We start from the raw sequence: 15313 nt of genomic DNA, 5'->3' as shown, positions 1-15313 counted from the left end.
CAATCACATCGGCGAGGGGCTTGCCCAAAAAAAATTGCATGTGCTGCGCATCAGCCTCGCCTACCTCGTGATGCTCGTAGGCATGTCGTTCAACGATGGCATGCTGATCATCGCCATCGCCAAGCATGTCCTCGAGTTCTTACTCTTTGACAAGCGACGAGTAAGTGATGAGCAACAAGTGCGGCAAGCGAGCAATGGGTGAGTAAGTGCAGTAAGCAACAAGTGCGATAGGTGAGCAGTGAGCGACATGTGCGATGGACGAGTGGGTGCGATGGGCGAGCAATGAGAGACGAGCGTGGCAAGCGACGGGCAAACAGTTTGGAAAGAGAAGGAGAAGAGGAAATTATTTTTTATATAAATTAATAATTTAAAAGATAATAAAATTATATTTTTATTCTTTTCTTTTGTGTGTTTGTTTTCACATGACTACACGTGAGATTTTTTCCATCGACGAAGCTAACAACATAAGAAGAATCTGGGTCGGGATGCTAATCATGATTAACTATATGGGGTAATATGTAATTGCTAGTCATAGGTGCCCTGCAAGCCACGTGAGTGATGACATATGTGACTTGACATAATCTTTTTATCTATTATTATTATTTAATATTTTATCACTTTATATTACCTGTTGCTTAATATATTGTGATGTTTATAGATTTATATAATGGTAATCGAATCGTGATGAGGTTATGGCTTGATGCGAGTAAGAAAAATATTAATCAAGCTTGATGCAGAGGTTATGGCTTGAATTTTGAGAAAAGAATTAGACCATTCTTAAACTAAACTTGTGTATGATATCTTTCATTTGATGTATTATTTTATTAATGTAACTGTCACTCCGTGTATAGAAAGATAAATCAATACAAAAATTGCCTATTTTATTTGGAGGAATGACTGACTGTTGGATTTCTCCAACTTCTTATGTGCTGATCTTCAGATGATAGGACATACCTATTTTTTGACTTAATATATTTTTTTTCTTTTTAGAAAAAAAAATTGTTCTCATCAGATTTGGAGGAAAAAGGTGCATTCCCAAGTGACAAAATTTCCAAGTCAGGATTTGATATGGAAATTGTCATGTAGCTTCCAACCAGCAGTTATGTACAAAAGGATGTTTCCATGAAGAACTCCACCAAGATGAAGTTAGATATCCAAGTGAGGTTCATAGAAATCACTCAAGCAGGGAGACATTATCTCCTCCTCAAGCATCTGCAGCACTCTACTCATCGATGGGCGTTCATCAGGATTCGCATCGGTGCACATCGCAGCTATATCAAGGATCGCTTCTACTGCTTCGACGTCGACGTTACCGCACTTTTCATCCACAATTTCCTCCAGGCGATTCTCCTCTTCCAGCGTGTTTAGCTGCAGATTCATAACAAGTGAGCTCTTCTGACATGGTGATCAACAAGAGCAGAGCAATAATATGGATCTAATTACCCAGCCAACAATGTTCAAGCCTCTCCTCACAAAGGATGGATCTGTAGGTCTTTTTCCAGTCACCAACTCTAACAGGAGAACTCCAAAGGAGTACACATCTGACTTCTCTGTTGCATGTCCATTTTGCAGGTACTCTGGAGCATTGAAATACCATTGTGTTAGTAGTTCATACTGAGAGGCGTGCCTTCATGACAGGCACACAAGTCGCAGCGAGATAAGCAGGAACGCAGATGAACCAACTCGTCATGCAAGGAGCAAATTGCAAACCTGGTGCCAGATAGCCGAAGGTGCCAGCAACCACAGTGGTGACATGGGCATCGTCGTCTACCAGGAGCTTGGCTAAGCCGAAATCTGAGACATGAGGTTCCAGGCTCCTGTCAAGTAAAATGTTGCTGGATTTGATGTCCCTGTGAACGATCCTGGGAGTGCAATCATGGTGCAAGTAGGCCAGCCCTCTCGCGGAACCAAGAGCAATTTTCATGCGTGCATTCCAATTCAAAGGTTGATCTTCTCCACCATTTTCTGAAATTACGAGGCGGTCAATAGATCTTTTGCAATGGTGTTAGGCTTGGAAGATACAGCAGTGAGCAACGGAGAAGCTTACCATGAAGGTAATGGTCAAGGCTGCCCAAGGGCAAGTAATCATAAATGAGAAGCCTTGCAGATGGCAGCGTACAGTAGCCTCGCAGATTGACAAGGTTAATGTGCTTAATGCTGCCCAAGATCTCCAGCTCCCTCTCAAAGATCTGATCGACTCCTTTGCGGTACCAATCTATCTTTTTAACAGCAAACGCATTGTTATCGTCCATGACCATCTTGTAGACAGTGCCAAAGCCTCCAGAACCAATCACATCATCTTCATCAAGCAGCTCCAGCTTCTTTATGATTTCCTGGGACGGATATGGGAGGTTTCCATGGAAGGTGACAAGCTTGGTGCCTAATCAGAAAGAAAATTATGTCAGCAAGTTTTATCATGGTCGAGGGAGAATTAGAGGGATGTATATAGCTTACCAACATCTTGCACAAGTTGTTTTTGGACTTTGACATAGTTTTCAGCAAGCTTTTCCTTCCTTGAGAGCAAGCAAATCCAAAGGAAGCCAAGGATCGAAACTAATGCAAGGGCCATCGTGGTCATGGCGCCAAGGATAACCCCATTCAGAAAATGTGATGATCTTTTTGTCGGGATCGATGAGATTCCTGGAAAGTTTTAGGAAAAGTTTAGGACACATTCAAGACATTAGACAACTGCTGGTTGATCAACACCTGATATTTTGAACAATGAAGGCCGAATGGAGTTCAGAAAGCAGTGTCACTGAGACATGCCTGGTGAAGAGAAAGTGTTGGTGTGTGGTAGCACTGCAGGAAAGCCCATGGAACCACGACAAACTTTCTGAATTGTCAAGCCACATAATTCCAGATTCCCGACAAACCTGCATTATCTATGCACCATCAGAATCATGTTCTGCAGTAGAAATATTGTGAAACAACAACAATAACAAATGCTAATGTCTCAATTATTTCTCCACATAATCCACCCAGTTTTTACTTTATCAAAACATGTGAAGATGAAAACAAGAAATTTTCCACAGATCAAACATTTAGAAGGGCTTACGAGGTGTTTCTGAAACTTGCAAGAACTCCAACAGTTGGAATCTCCCCGGAGAAGAAGTTGGTCGATAGATTTCTGCACTTTGATGAATCACAGTCAAACAAATGGTGAAATGCTGAGCCAACAACGGCGGTGGCATCGAAGACTCACAGAAAACGCAATTGAGTCAGACGGCCAATTGATGGAGGAATCGCACCCCTCAGCAGATTACTCGACAAGTCCCTGCATTTTGCACATCAAACTCATAAAGACCCAGACAAAGGTAAAACATAATCACAGATTAGAAGGATGGAGAGATACAGGATGGTGAGGTGGGCGAGTTCTCCGATCTCGGGTGGAATGCTCCCTTGAAGGTAATTAGCTCTCAGATACCTTGAGAAAGCAACACAATGCGGCACAACCAAATGGAGATCAGCAGTCAAACTCGGTGAAAGGATGGGACAAAGAGGGAGGTGAGGAGAAGAAGTTAGCATACAGGGCTTTTAGCTCGGTGCAGTTCTTGATCTCAGGTGGAATGGGCCCATGTAAGCTGTTCTGATGCAAAGCCCTGCCAAAACACCCATATAATTGCATCAAGTACTTGAGATGAAAGATATTCTACACAGAAAGAAACATTTCTCTTTCCTGGTGCAAATATTGTATCTAGTCACAATCAAACGCCTGTGAAGAATCAATCCGAACTAAAAAATGACATTCTAAAAGATTAAACAAAGATTATGTTAGAACATTGTATATATCTTACATGCATCCAAAGATTTTTTTCCTTGAAGATTAAAAGGAAGAAAGGCGATGTTCTTACAGTCTCTGAAGCCTTCGGAGCCGGCCGATGCTTGGGGATATGATGCCACCGAGCTGCATGTAGGGCAAGTTACTGCAGCAGCAACCAAAAAGATCAGAGAGATAGAAAGACAGAGAAGCCATAGAGAGAGAGAGAGAGAGAGAGAGAGAGAGAGAGAGAGAGCGGACATGGAGCGGACGGTGAGGTCGGAGAGGTGGCAGGCGACGCCGAGCCAGGAGCAAGGATTGGAGTCGGAGGGCCGCCAGCTCCGCAGCATCTGCTTGGAGTCGTTGAAACCCAGCTTGAGTTCCAGCAGAGATTCTCCTGCCAGCCCAAACCAAGCCCATCCTCTTCACCTCACTAAACCTCTTCCAACAACAAGAACAAGAAAGATGGAGTTGTCAGAAATTACCATCAGCGGTCAAGGCACAGGCGGAAGGGAGCAGGACGAAGACGTAGAGAGCCCAGCAGAACCACCATGAGCCGATCCTCTGCTTCCCCATTCACCGTGTTGGCTTGCTCGATCAGAGTGAACGGAGGAGGAAATGGAATGGAGTTACAGAGGAAGGGTAGAGGTTGGTTTTGGGAAGTGTGCTTCTCCCTAATACCAACAAAAGACGACGATAAAAAGATGATCATGCGGTGAAGAGGGAGGAATGGGTGGGGACAAGGAGTCGGAATTCGTGCCGGGCGTCCAAGAGAGTTATTTAGCCGTTGGGCGTGGACGATTTTGAAACGACGGAGGGGGGCAGGGGCGGAACCCGGCCTTGGCACGTGCGTGTTGGGAGACAACGGTCAGGGAACGAGGGTTCCCGGGCACGTGACGCCGGGCTTTGGATTCCTTTGGCGGCACGTGGGATGCAGCAGAGGAATCTGGAGTTTTCGGGGTAACTGCCGTACTCGAGTGCCTCCAAATGCATTTTCTAGATTTTTTTTATTTCGTTTCATTTTTCACTTATATTTCTTAATTTTGATTTAATGGGGGGAGACTTTTGAGTTATTATTGTAGCAAAAATAACTTCTCTCAATCACATGAATTCAAAGCTTGTAACAATGTCATAAATGATCATCCACGTAGATTAATAAGTAAGAAGAGCACAGCTAGGACTCTGAAATCTACCTCTTTTATTAAAGGCACGTTAGCGTGGACTACGCTAATGAGACTCCCCATCCAGGATTCGGTATCTGTACCACTTTGCACACGCAATGAAATAGATGAAGTTAACGGCCCCAATCACTCCTATGAAATAGTAGAACAGCTCCAGTCGTCCCTCGTTGAGATCCTGCGCCAACCATTTCCCCTGCCCGTTGTCCGCCGTCGCGTGGTGAATGATCATCACCATCAGCCCGCTCAGGTAGCTGGCGATGGCAATGCCGCAGAACAGCAGCGACCCCGCCAGGCTCCTCATGTTCTCCGGGAACTGTTTGTAGAGGAACTCCAGTTGGCTCACCAGGTTGAACGCCTCCGACAGCCCCAAGAGCAGCAGCTGCGGCACCAGCCAGAAGCTAGACATGGCGGAGATCCCGCCGCCGCCGGTGGTTGTTCCGATGCTTGGGTAGTGGAGCGCGATGCTCCGCCGCCGCTGTTCCACCAGCCCCGAGACGAACATGGCGACGATGGAAAGAAGGATGCCGATTCCCATGCGCTGGAGCAGCGAGATGCCGCCGTCCTTCTTGGTGATTCGTTGGAGCAGCGGGACCACGATCCGGTCGTAGAGAGGTATCCAGACCGTGAGGGCGATGCTGGAAAAGATGGTGAAGGAGGCTCCGGGTATCTCTAGGTTCTTGGAGACATGTCGATCGGATTGAAGGGCTTGGAAGACCACGTAAGTGGTCTGTTGAGCCACTGCGATGTAGTAGAGGATACCCGTGGACCAGATGGGAATGATTCGTGCCACACATTTCACCTCCTCAACTTGTTGTATGCTGCACAACTTCCATGGGTTCGCAGCTGAGCCATTGGCATTGATCTCATCAGCGGAGTATATAATTGAAGCTTTGTCCAGAAACCTGACACCACGAAGCCACGAAAGACCAGATTACAAATCATGCAAGTGCCTGTCCTTCTTCTTCTCTGTTAATAGGTGAAGCAAAAGGCTCAAACTACTGGAACGAGTGTTGGTGCCACGGCATGCTTACTTGAACTGATCAGTGTATGATAGCTTGGCGACCAGAGTACTAACATGTGGAGGGTTGAACAGGGCCTGCTTTGGGTCATCAGGCAGCTTCATTCCTCGCTTCCTAAACGAGGCCACCAGAACCTGCACGATGCTAGTGACGGGGCTCCCCTCGGGCTTCACCTTCACGTAGATCCTCGACGCCACGAAGAAGAACACGCAAGAGACGGCCATAAGCATAGTAGGAATGGCGAAGCCCAGCGTCCAGCTCACATTGCTCTGGAGGTAGATGATGACGGTGGAGGAGAAGGCGACGGCGATCGTCAAGGTGAAGTAGTACCAGTTGAAGAAACTGTTGATGCCCTTCTTACCGGACTCCGTCGTGGGGTCGAACTGGTCTGCGCCGAAGGCGATGTTGCACGGCCTGATCCCACCGGAGCCGATCACCAGGAGCCCGAAGCCGAGGATGAGAAAGAACAGCTGGAATGACGTCGGTCCCTCGCACGTCTGGTCTTGTATGCACGGCGGAGGGTGCAACTTGGAGACGGCTGCAGTGAGCGTCATGATCGCCATTCCCTTCCAAGATTTAGCAGTATGTTACTGATGTATCGGACCTGGTTGCTCATTCTCAGGCTTAGCTTATCGGTCCCAGAGTTGGAAGCCCAAATCCAGATGAACTATTCGATCCTTGATGTTATAGGAATATTAGAGTCAGTTCGAAGATTTCGTGATCGGGTTCTGGTTTTTACCCTCTTCGATTATTAATTACGATTATCGATTTCTTTGTTCATCATCACCTTGTTGACTGGTTCTGCCTCACAGACAATATAGGGTAGAGAGATGCGAACAAACGGGAAGAGATGGAGGAGGAGAGCGGGGAGCGTGAGTACCAGCAAGGAAGCCATGGAGGAGAAGCCGAGGGTGGCGTACCGCCCCCAGTACGTGTCGGAGACAAACGCCCCAAGGATGGTGGCCAGGTTGGTCGTCCCGTTGAACACGTTGAGGCTGGTGGCCGCCGCGACACTACTCAGGTGGAACACCACCGTCAGGTACACCAGCAGGTTCGACAGCGTGCCGATCGTCGCCAGCTTCTCAAACGTCTCGTTCCCTGCATGCACGCGCACCATTCATCTCATCTTAGGAGGACAGGAACAGGGTAAGATCACCCGACGCATCCCATGCATGCATGCATGAACGCAATCGTTCTGATCTCATGCAAAATATCTTATCGAGTAGCCACCGAATCAATCGATTCGTTCCAAGACACAAAACCGTTGAGATTGCAGGATCACGAAGATCGTACCGATGACGAATGGCATGGTTTTCCAGCCCCTGTGCTTGATAAGAGGCTCGCCGACGGCCGCCGCGCCGCTCTCGGAGGCCTCCATTGTTCCCTTTGGCTCTTCTCTCTCCCCTCCCCCTTGTCCTCTCTTCAGATCTCCATACAACTGAGAGGAGCAACGGCCTAGGCGTGCAATCTGAGGAGGAAAATTATTCAAGGGAGCTCCATGGCGATGTCCGAATCCCTCAGATCTTTCCAATGAGGAGTCCCTCACAAGAGAAGATGATCCGGATTAGGTGGTCGATTGTGTTATATTAATGAACGGAAGGTATCCCACATGTATGTCCGATGTTTACGTGATGATATGCAGGTGCGAGAAAGAGAGCGCGAGCGAGTAAGAGGCGGCCACAGAAGAATAGGTAATGGCAGATCAACCAAGTCTTTTGGCCTCTCACAGCTTATGCTTACCAAAATAGCTTTCTCAGGTTAACGTGGTTAATGGAATTATTCCATCTTTCTTAAGTTTTGACCATTTATTCTAACACATCATTAATCATATATGTATATATATATATATATATATATATATATATATATATAACTATCTCATTAAGTAAATCTTTTAAATTTTATATGCCTTCAAATTCCATATTACAAATGGTAAATAATAAGATCAATTGTCGAAGGAAACAATAATTTTATGAAAGAGAAAAAGTCATGTCAATAGTTTATGAATCCATTTATCGACATAACTTTCTTAGTTATTTTGTTTCTATTTTTTCACTTTTTAATATTGTTATTGAAATTTTTTTTAATTTGTTATTTAATATTAGTCATATCATCTTTTGGTTTTTTTTTGCATTTTTTGTTATTGTTTTAAGTAATTTTCATAATTAACAAACAATTTATTCTGTAAATTACATCAAAAAAGAAAAACCATCTTTTATCAAAGACCATCCTAACATAAACATATCATAAATATTTTTTTTTTTTACTTTTTATTCCAAACTGAAACTACATGCTTAGCAAATTTCAATCTTTTTTCTTAAGGAAACATAAAAATGCATTAGCACTTTAGACTCTCAACAAATAAAAGTATAAATAAGCACACCGAGCATAAATACGCTTTGTGTGGTTGCTTAGTTTTATATCATTCGCTACATATAGTAATACATCAATTAAATATATATTTTTACTGTAAAAAACAAGTATATGGTTTTTTTTGTTGTTTATTTTTTAGGCAAATAATATATATATATATATATATATATATATATATATATATGAAATGTCGAACCGACCAAAATGAACGTCTTATTCTAAAAATATTATTGATATTATCAGCAACGCATTATATGTACAGTTCAACGGATTACTTGTCTTGCCTTGTTGGACACTGTTTATGGGGTCCATCTTTCAACCCAAATCATGAAACAGGTATACCAATCCGGTGACGATCAATTTTTATTAAACCGACACTGCCCTTCATCAATATATTTAATATAAGAGATCCAATCCAACAAGTAATGGGCACGTATCTTAAAGTCAATCATTCTCTTCTCCCCCCACCCCAATCCCCAAACCCTTGCTGCCGCCGCTAGAAAAGTCGCACATCGGCGGCGAGGGAGGAGACACCGAAGCTGCCGTTGCAGGATAGTGGTAAGCGGAAGAGGAGCGGTTTCGACTGTAATAGTAGCAGTAGCAGCAGTAGGAGGAGGAGAAGGAAGAGGAAGCAAGGAGAGAAAGAGAGCGAGAGAGAGGGCGGAGGCCGTGATGGCGTCATCGGGAATGGAGGCAGCTGTGGACGGGCCAGTGCAGAACCTGATGAGCAAGCGCCTTCGGGCCCTGCGCAAGAAGTACAACCGCATCCTGCAGATGGAGGAGAGCCTCGCGCAGGGCAAGCCCCTCAACAAGGAGCAGGAGGAGGTCCTCCGCTCTAAGCCCGCCATCACCGTTCTCATTGATGAGTACGAGAAGCTCCGCCAACCCCTCGCCGTCGCCGTCCAAGAGGAGCTCGCACGCGCCGCCGCCGCCTCTCCACCTCCTCCCCCCGCTCCCCAAGAAGAACCCACTGCTGCCCCTTCCGCGGACGACGACAAGGAGGAGCTCGGTCCCGCCGTCGAGGACCTCTTGACCTTGCTCTACTTCGGGTGCCTGTTTGACGTCAAGCCGCAGAGCGAGTTTGCGGCGACGATGCTGACAAGGACCCACGAGCGTGGTTGCTGTTTGACGTACGACTACGTGACTGACGACGCCACCGATCTACTGGGGGAACAGGACCTCGACGCGATCTCAGCGATTGGCTCCCTCGTCACCTCGCGGCCGGTCTACTCTGGGATCTCGCACAAGAACGCCCTCCAGGTCTGCCTCCAGCATGCGAAGCTTTGGCTGCTGAACGTTGATCAGCCCATTCATCCGGGTTCTTCGGTTACCTGTTAGTGCTCGTAAATGGATGATCATTTGGCGTTCTTCTCCCTTTGTTTTTGGTTTTGACTCTTATGTTATGAATTGTAGATGCTGGAATGAGGGAGAAGTTGAACAAGATTCTGGCTTCAGACTATTTCACCACTACGCCGGAGATGAAAGCCCCTGGGGATGTGGCAGCAGCAGTGGGGAAATACGGCGCTGCTTGTCAGGTGCAGATCAGTGAGTCCACCACCATGCCTTCACCCATGGTTCAAACTGAAGATTCCTCTGTTCCAGTCGGTTATCAGCACAAGGTGAAGTTTCTGCCTTGCAGGAACTAATTTGCTCTTCTACCCATGTTGTTTGCAGTGTTATTTTTGTTCCTATATTTATCATTTTAGCACCTGGATTTCACGGTAAGTATGGCATTGGTTGGTCTTCACTAGTTAGTGTCATATGCTGACCTGACGGATGAATTAGACTCCTGAAAACTTCCATAAATGCCAGGTTGGTTAGTTCAAATATATGTTCCTGATGATCAAATTTCTGTTGAGGCAAGAAAAAGGACAGTAAATCCTTTTGCAGGGAAATTGAATGATTGTTGAATTTTTTGAACTCATAGAAATTATTAAAGTATAACCTGCATTAATGAGGTAGGGTTTGACCCGGGTTTAATAAGTTAATTGATTCATCAATTTTGTTTGACCTAAACCATTGATCAAAATACTTAAGTTAAAGTTAACAATAGTATATCCATCAAACCTTTATAAGTTAATCTTAGTTTTATTCATTTCCGATGTGAAATTAATCGATGTGTTAGAGTAAATATGATTCCCACTGATGTAGTATTTTCAAGGATCAATGTAGGATTCCATGACTCGAAAACTAGTCACCTAGGTTCACTATGACACCCACTCTCATTCCCCTAAAAGTAGAACCAAATATTTTTATTTGTTATTATTGAAATATATTATTTGTACTGTTTTTTTTTTCATATTGCTACCTTTACAATTGTGAAAAGCAACAAAGTTGGTTCATATCGTACTGCAAGTATGCCCATAAGGAATACTGAAAATCTTAGGAAAGGTTTTCTTTTTTTTGGTGGAAAGGTCATGAAGTAGCTTGAAGTTGCCTTACCAATATAATTCTTTAGAACAAATTGTATAAAGGAAAGCTAATGATTACTATAACAATCTATCTTCTAAGAGTCAAATAATTATATTTTGCGATCCGTCCTTTTGTATTGGGACTATTATTAGTAAGCTTGGATCTATAGAGCCTCTTTATCAGGTTGTGACTGAACATCTCTTTCGTTAGTTGAAATTCCTTGCTGATTAGCATGTAGATTTTTACAGAAGTGTGATGAAAATTTTAGCAACTTAGATCAATGTGCCCCAGTTTTTGTATAGCTCTGCTACTGGTTGTACTTGATTCAGGATTAATTATCCTGCAGCTTACGTCTTCGTAAAAACAAAGAGAAAATGAACACTTCTTCAGGCCCTAAACACTTTAAATTGTAAACTCAAATGGCTCGATTATTTGTTGATCTGAGTGGGTTGTGGCTTTGGTGAGTTAATCTGCAACTCATTATTCACACTCCACCATTTTGTGGAAGACCAGATCCGACTTACCTGATACTACAACTAATATGACTATTTAAATATATAACTTTTGAAGATGAACAAAGATAATGTTTCAATTAAATAATTATTATTGTTAAATAAAAATTCTTGATATTTTAATAATTTGTATATATTTTGCTAAAATTATTTAAGGTTATATGTGCATATGTATGTTCAGCTGCTGTTGAATCTTGAGCTTTTTGATTTGAGCAGGTCTGAGATCATGTTGAGGAATCTTGTTAGCTGCTTCTGCTTAAGTAATGTACTTATAGTTTTGATACTGTTGCTGCAGCTTTTGTGACACCTTGCACTTCATTAGGAACCATATTTTGTTTTCATTTTTAACAATAGAACTTCCATCTGTTCTTTATGCCTTGAATCTAAGGTCTACAACGCACAGACCAAGTATCGCAAGATGAAAACAGATAGAGAAACAAAGCGAAGCAAAAAGAAACACCAGCAACCACATGAACATAATCAGTTATTGACCAAGTATTACAGAAAACAGAGAGAGAACAAAGCAAAATAAAAAGAAACACCGAAGCATACACATGAATATAATATTAATCAATTATTACAAAAGGAAAACAGAGATAGAGCAAGGCAAAACAAAAGAAACATTGAAGCAAACACATGTACAGAATACATATATTTAACTTTTTTCACCAATCTCCAAAGCAAACTATATGGGAAAAAATGAGGTACATCTATGCCCTGAGAGCTAAGATCTAGGGAAAATTAGCTACATTCACAATGTATGAGTCTGGTGTAGGATAGGAAGGATCCAGATGAGCTGTTGATTGAATATTTATTCTTCTACCGATGTAAATTACTGGTCAAATTCAATGTGCACTCTGATTCTTGTAGACCAACTTTGGTGGTTAGGATCCCCCGTCAGTAGATATCTCTGTTTGTATCTTTGATTGATGTGCCTCAAAGGGCACTTTAGATTGTTGTGCTTTCTACGTAGTAGTAGGATAGCAGGATGTGATGTTGTTTCTAGCCAAAAACAGTCATTAAAGGCATTTTTGAATGCAAAAGTCCATCAAGCATGGAATATACCCTTGGTACTGGAAATCATAAATCAATGTAAAAACTAGAGGAAAGTCATGGTGGTGACATCTGGAGAGGTCACTGATCGGGTTGTACTTTGTGGTAATTAAGGGTTCTTGGAGCCTGATTTATCTTATCAGTAGAGTTGAGTTTGTGTTACAGTTTACTTTTGCCTTTTCTCTCTCTCCCTGATGTAGCATCTGGTCCCGTAAGGATTAATGTAGCATCTGCTACCTTAAGTATTAGATTTGGAGAAGAGGGTAGTGATTAGGGCAAAGGTGTTGCCGGCAACATGCGGTGAGGTCGCAGTGTTCAGCGAGGTGAGAAGTGGAGTTGGTGGCGGTGTGCTTGAGAAGTTGAGGTCACAATGGCATGCGTGATAAGCAGAGGTCATGACATGCGTGAGAAGCAATCACGGTTAGGAAAATTTTCTTTTTATATGGGCAAACCAGACTGCTTGAAATGGGGGCGGTCTGTGTACCGGTTGATGCCCGGACCAGTACATATCGGTCCGGGTGAAACGTCATTCATTTCTGTAGACAACCCATTTAGTGTCAACCTTGTACTATGCTATTGGGCGATTTGAAGATCATATTGAACTAGTTAGGAACATGCAGCTCTACCTCTTGAACTCTAGTTTGCTCAATTTGGAAAAACATAATGCATGACTTTTGATATTCTCTATCCTTCAAAGATTTGGGTAAAATCCCTTTGGTGAACTAACAAACTTTAGGTTCAGTGATTGGTAACACCACAAAATCAATGATGTTACCTCCCTTTCATGTTAATCATTTAGTCAGAAAATGTTATGGTTTCCATGGACTATTATAACTAGGCAAATGGACCCAAGAAATCCTAAAATAGATGTTTTTCATGGTTTTACCTTTAAACTTTTTTAATGTGTTTGTACAATGTCTATTTATGATGGTCAAACCCTGGCGCTATGATAAAGTTTTTCCTTTGTGAATTGCATGCCAGGTTCACAGAAACATTCTCTTTGCTTGAAGGGATAAATATGTGTATGTTGACCTGCTCTTGGTCTTGTATTAGCAGGATCCGTTGTGCACTTGGTCACTTTTCTCTTTATACAAGGCATATATAAATTTTTTATTAATAAGCAGTTTCTTAGTTTGTACAATCATTTCATTTATTTGATAAGGTTTTTTTAGGAAAAAAGTAATATTACAGAGTTGATTACTAAAGAATGTTGTTGTTTTATCTGTTCAATTGTTGATTCATAAGTTCTCTTTGCAGAATTGTGTGTGCAAACCATTGATTTAAACATCTGTCTGACGGTAGTTTTGATAACCTGTCAGACTGATAAACACCAAGATGCCAAGCGGTATACTGACTTGTTCCATCTTATTCCACCGAATAAGTTAATTATAAAATGAATATATATCAAGCAGTGTTAAACTGCATATTCTGAAATTGGTACTTGGTCAGCATTGTATCAGACTGACCTGTATTTTGAATGTTAGAAACTCTAAAACTGTCTGTTATAACAAACATCCAGTTCATGAGATTTCAACAGTGTCTATGTTGTTAACAATTTACTTAATGGTGTAATTACTTTCAAGGTAGTGAAAAATAAATAAAATTCTGTAAACATCCAAGTTAGTGTATCAGACCATAATGGGTACCCATGGTAAATTACTATGGATAACATGTATTGTAATTTTTGACTGAAAATTAATGTATTCCGATCATAGTTGGTAGTTAAAGTTCAGCTATCACTTGTATTCTTTTAATATTATGCTGAGGCAGGGAGATTTACTTTTATCAGGAGGATGAGCAACAAGAATTTCGAGAAATGGAAGCTCACCTTGATAATGAAGATAATCTTGTTGATGAATCTCTGAAGATGGTAACCATCTTCCTTTGGTAAATTAAACAAGTTAGAGTGCCTCTCTTCCTTTGGTAAATTATATTTAAATTTTCTACATCCCTTTCCTTTGTGTTTCCCTCGCAGGATGAACCAGACACGGGCTCTCCTGTGGATGCTGCCTCTGACCAACAGGATCAGCAAAAACTAGAAGTAGAAATGGAGGAACAAAACCTGAGGGACACAGAGAAGAAAGAACAACATAATCCCCGGAGGTCCTATCACAACCAGAGAGGGGCAACACGCGGTGGTGGAGGTAGTGGAGGTCGGAGGGGTTATGCAAATGGTCGTGGTGGCCGAGGTGGGGGTGGTGGCTACCAGAACGGACGGAGCCAGTATTATGACTCTGGCTACCATCCCAGAAACTATTATAACGCAAGGGGTAGAGGTGGCCGGTCTAGTGGTTCAGCTGTGTACACTAATCATGGAGGTCATACCTCTGCAAATGTTGAGTTGGACACGAGTGCCTAGATTCTGGACCTTCTGTTTTGGCTAGTCTTTTGAAGCAGTAGCTATTTTACTTGAGGGGTACTGTTGAATCTAAAAACTGTGCTTCCTTTTAAACTAGTCACTGTTGTATCTGGGGATTATGATTATATATCAGATGCATCTCTTTGAACTATCGATGATGAACTGAAACTTTTGGCAACTGGTTGAGAAAATAGACCTGTGCTTAGTTTGAAGGTCAATAGTCTCCTCTCAGTGGGCAGGCAGGCCCTGTGTTTTATAATCTGGTTTCAGGTAGCTATCTCTTACTTTCTAAGTTGTTTGAGTCTTCTTTGGGCGCAAATTTTTTCGAGTTAAGAGCGCAGATTACTTGCATCATAGATTTTTAGATAAAGGTGTGTGTATATTACATACACACCTCTTCATACAGAAAGTGACATAAAAATTGCGTGAGTAGATCTTTGCCAACATAAAAATCAGGTCATTGAGGAAAATTTCTCCAACTTTGTGTGAGAGCCTTGCACACCATACTTGTGTTGTTTATTTTGCTTTTGTTTGATGTAGCTAAGCCTAACTATTTCTGACATGGTTTGTCTCAAATAAACCCAATAAGATGCTGGAGAATCCTCTGTTATGCAGCATCTATGATGAGAACCACATCATCCAGTGAG

General features: G+C 42.6%; 3 protein-coding genes across 3 annotated transcripts; 1 reads left to right on the top strand and 2 right to left on the bottom strand.

Moving 5' to 3' along the window:
* Positions 1-920: 920 nt before the first annotated feature.
* LOC135636233 (LRR receptor-like serine/threonine-protein kinase FEI 2) lies at positions 921-4456 on the bottom strand. The gene is made up of 13 exons (XM_065147868.1): positions 4243-4456; positions 4019-4154; positions 3852-3923; positions 3528-3599; positions 3353-3424; positions 3203-3274; positions 3056-3127; positions 2767-2873; positions 2455-2640; positions 2048-2380; positions 1711-1965; positions 1444-1577; positions 921-1368 (listed from the first exon to the last, which is right to left on the bottom strand). Exons 1-13 carry the CDS (start codon positions 4331-4333, stop codon positions 1147-1149), a joined length of 1824 nt encoding a protein of 607 aa, XP_065003940.1. The 5' UTR covers positions 4334-4456; the 3' UTR covers positions 921-1146.
* A 480-nt stretch (positions 4457-4936) lies between these two features.
* Positions 4937-7521, bottom strand: LOC135636873 (protein NRT1/ PTR FAMILY 2.11-like). The gene is made up of 4 exons (XM_065148986.1): positions 7251-7521; positions 6838-7055; positions 5970-6523; positions 4937-5840 (listed from the first exon to the last, which is right to left on the bottom strand). Exons 1-4 carry the CDS (start codon positions 7333-7335, stop codon positions 4985-4987), a joined length of 1713 nt encoding a protein of 570 aa, XP_065005058.1. The 5' UTR covers positions 7336-7521; the 3' UTR covers positions 4937-4984.
* A 1245-nt stretch (positions 7522-8766) lies between these two features.
* Positions 8767-14817, top strand: LOC135636874 (uncharacterized). The gene is made up of 4 exons (XM_065148987.1): positions 8767-9663; positions 9744-9949; positions 14097-14177; positions 14283-14817. Exons 1-4 carry the CDS (start codon positions 9003-9005, stop codon positions 14664-14666), a joined length of 1332 nt encoding a protein of 443 aa, XP_065005059.1. The 5' UTR covers positions 8767-9002; the 3' UTR covers positions 14667-14817.
* The last annotated feature ends 496 nt before the right edge of the window (positions 14818-15313 follow it).

Source organism: Musa acuminata, chromosome BXJ3-4 (assembly GCF_036884655.1).
Source record: "Musa acuminata AAA Group cultivar baxijiao chromosome BXJ3-4, Cavendish_Baxijiao_AAA, whole genome shotgun sequence".
Classification (NCBI taxonomy): domain Eukaryota; kingdom Viridiplantae; phylum Streptophyta; class Magnoliopsida; order Zingiberales; family Musaceae; genus Musa; species Musa acuminata.
This window is presented reverse-complemented; position numbering and strand designations above follow the sequence as displayed.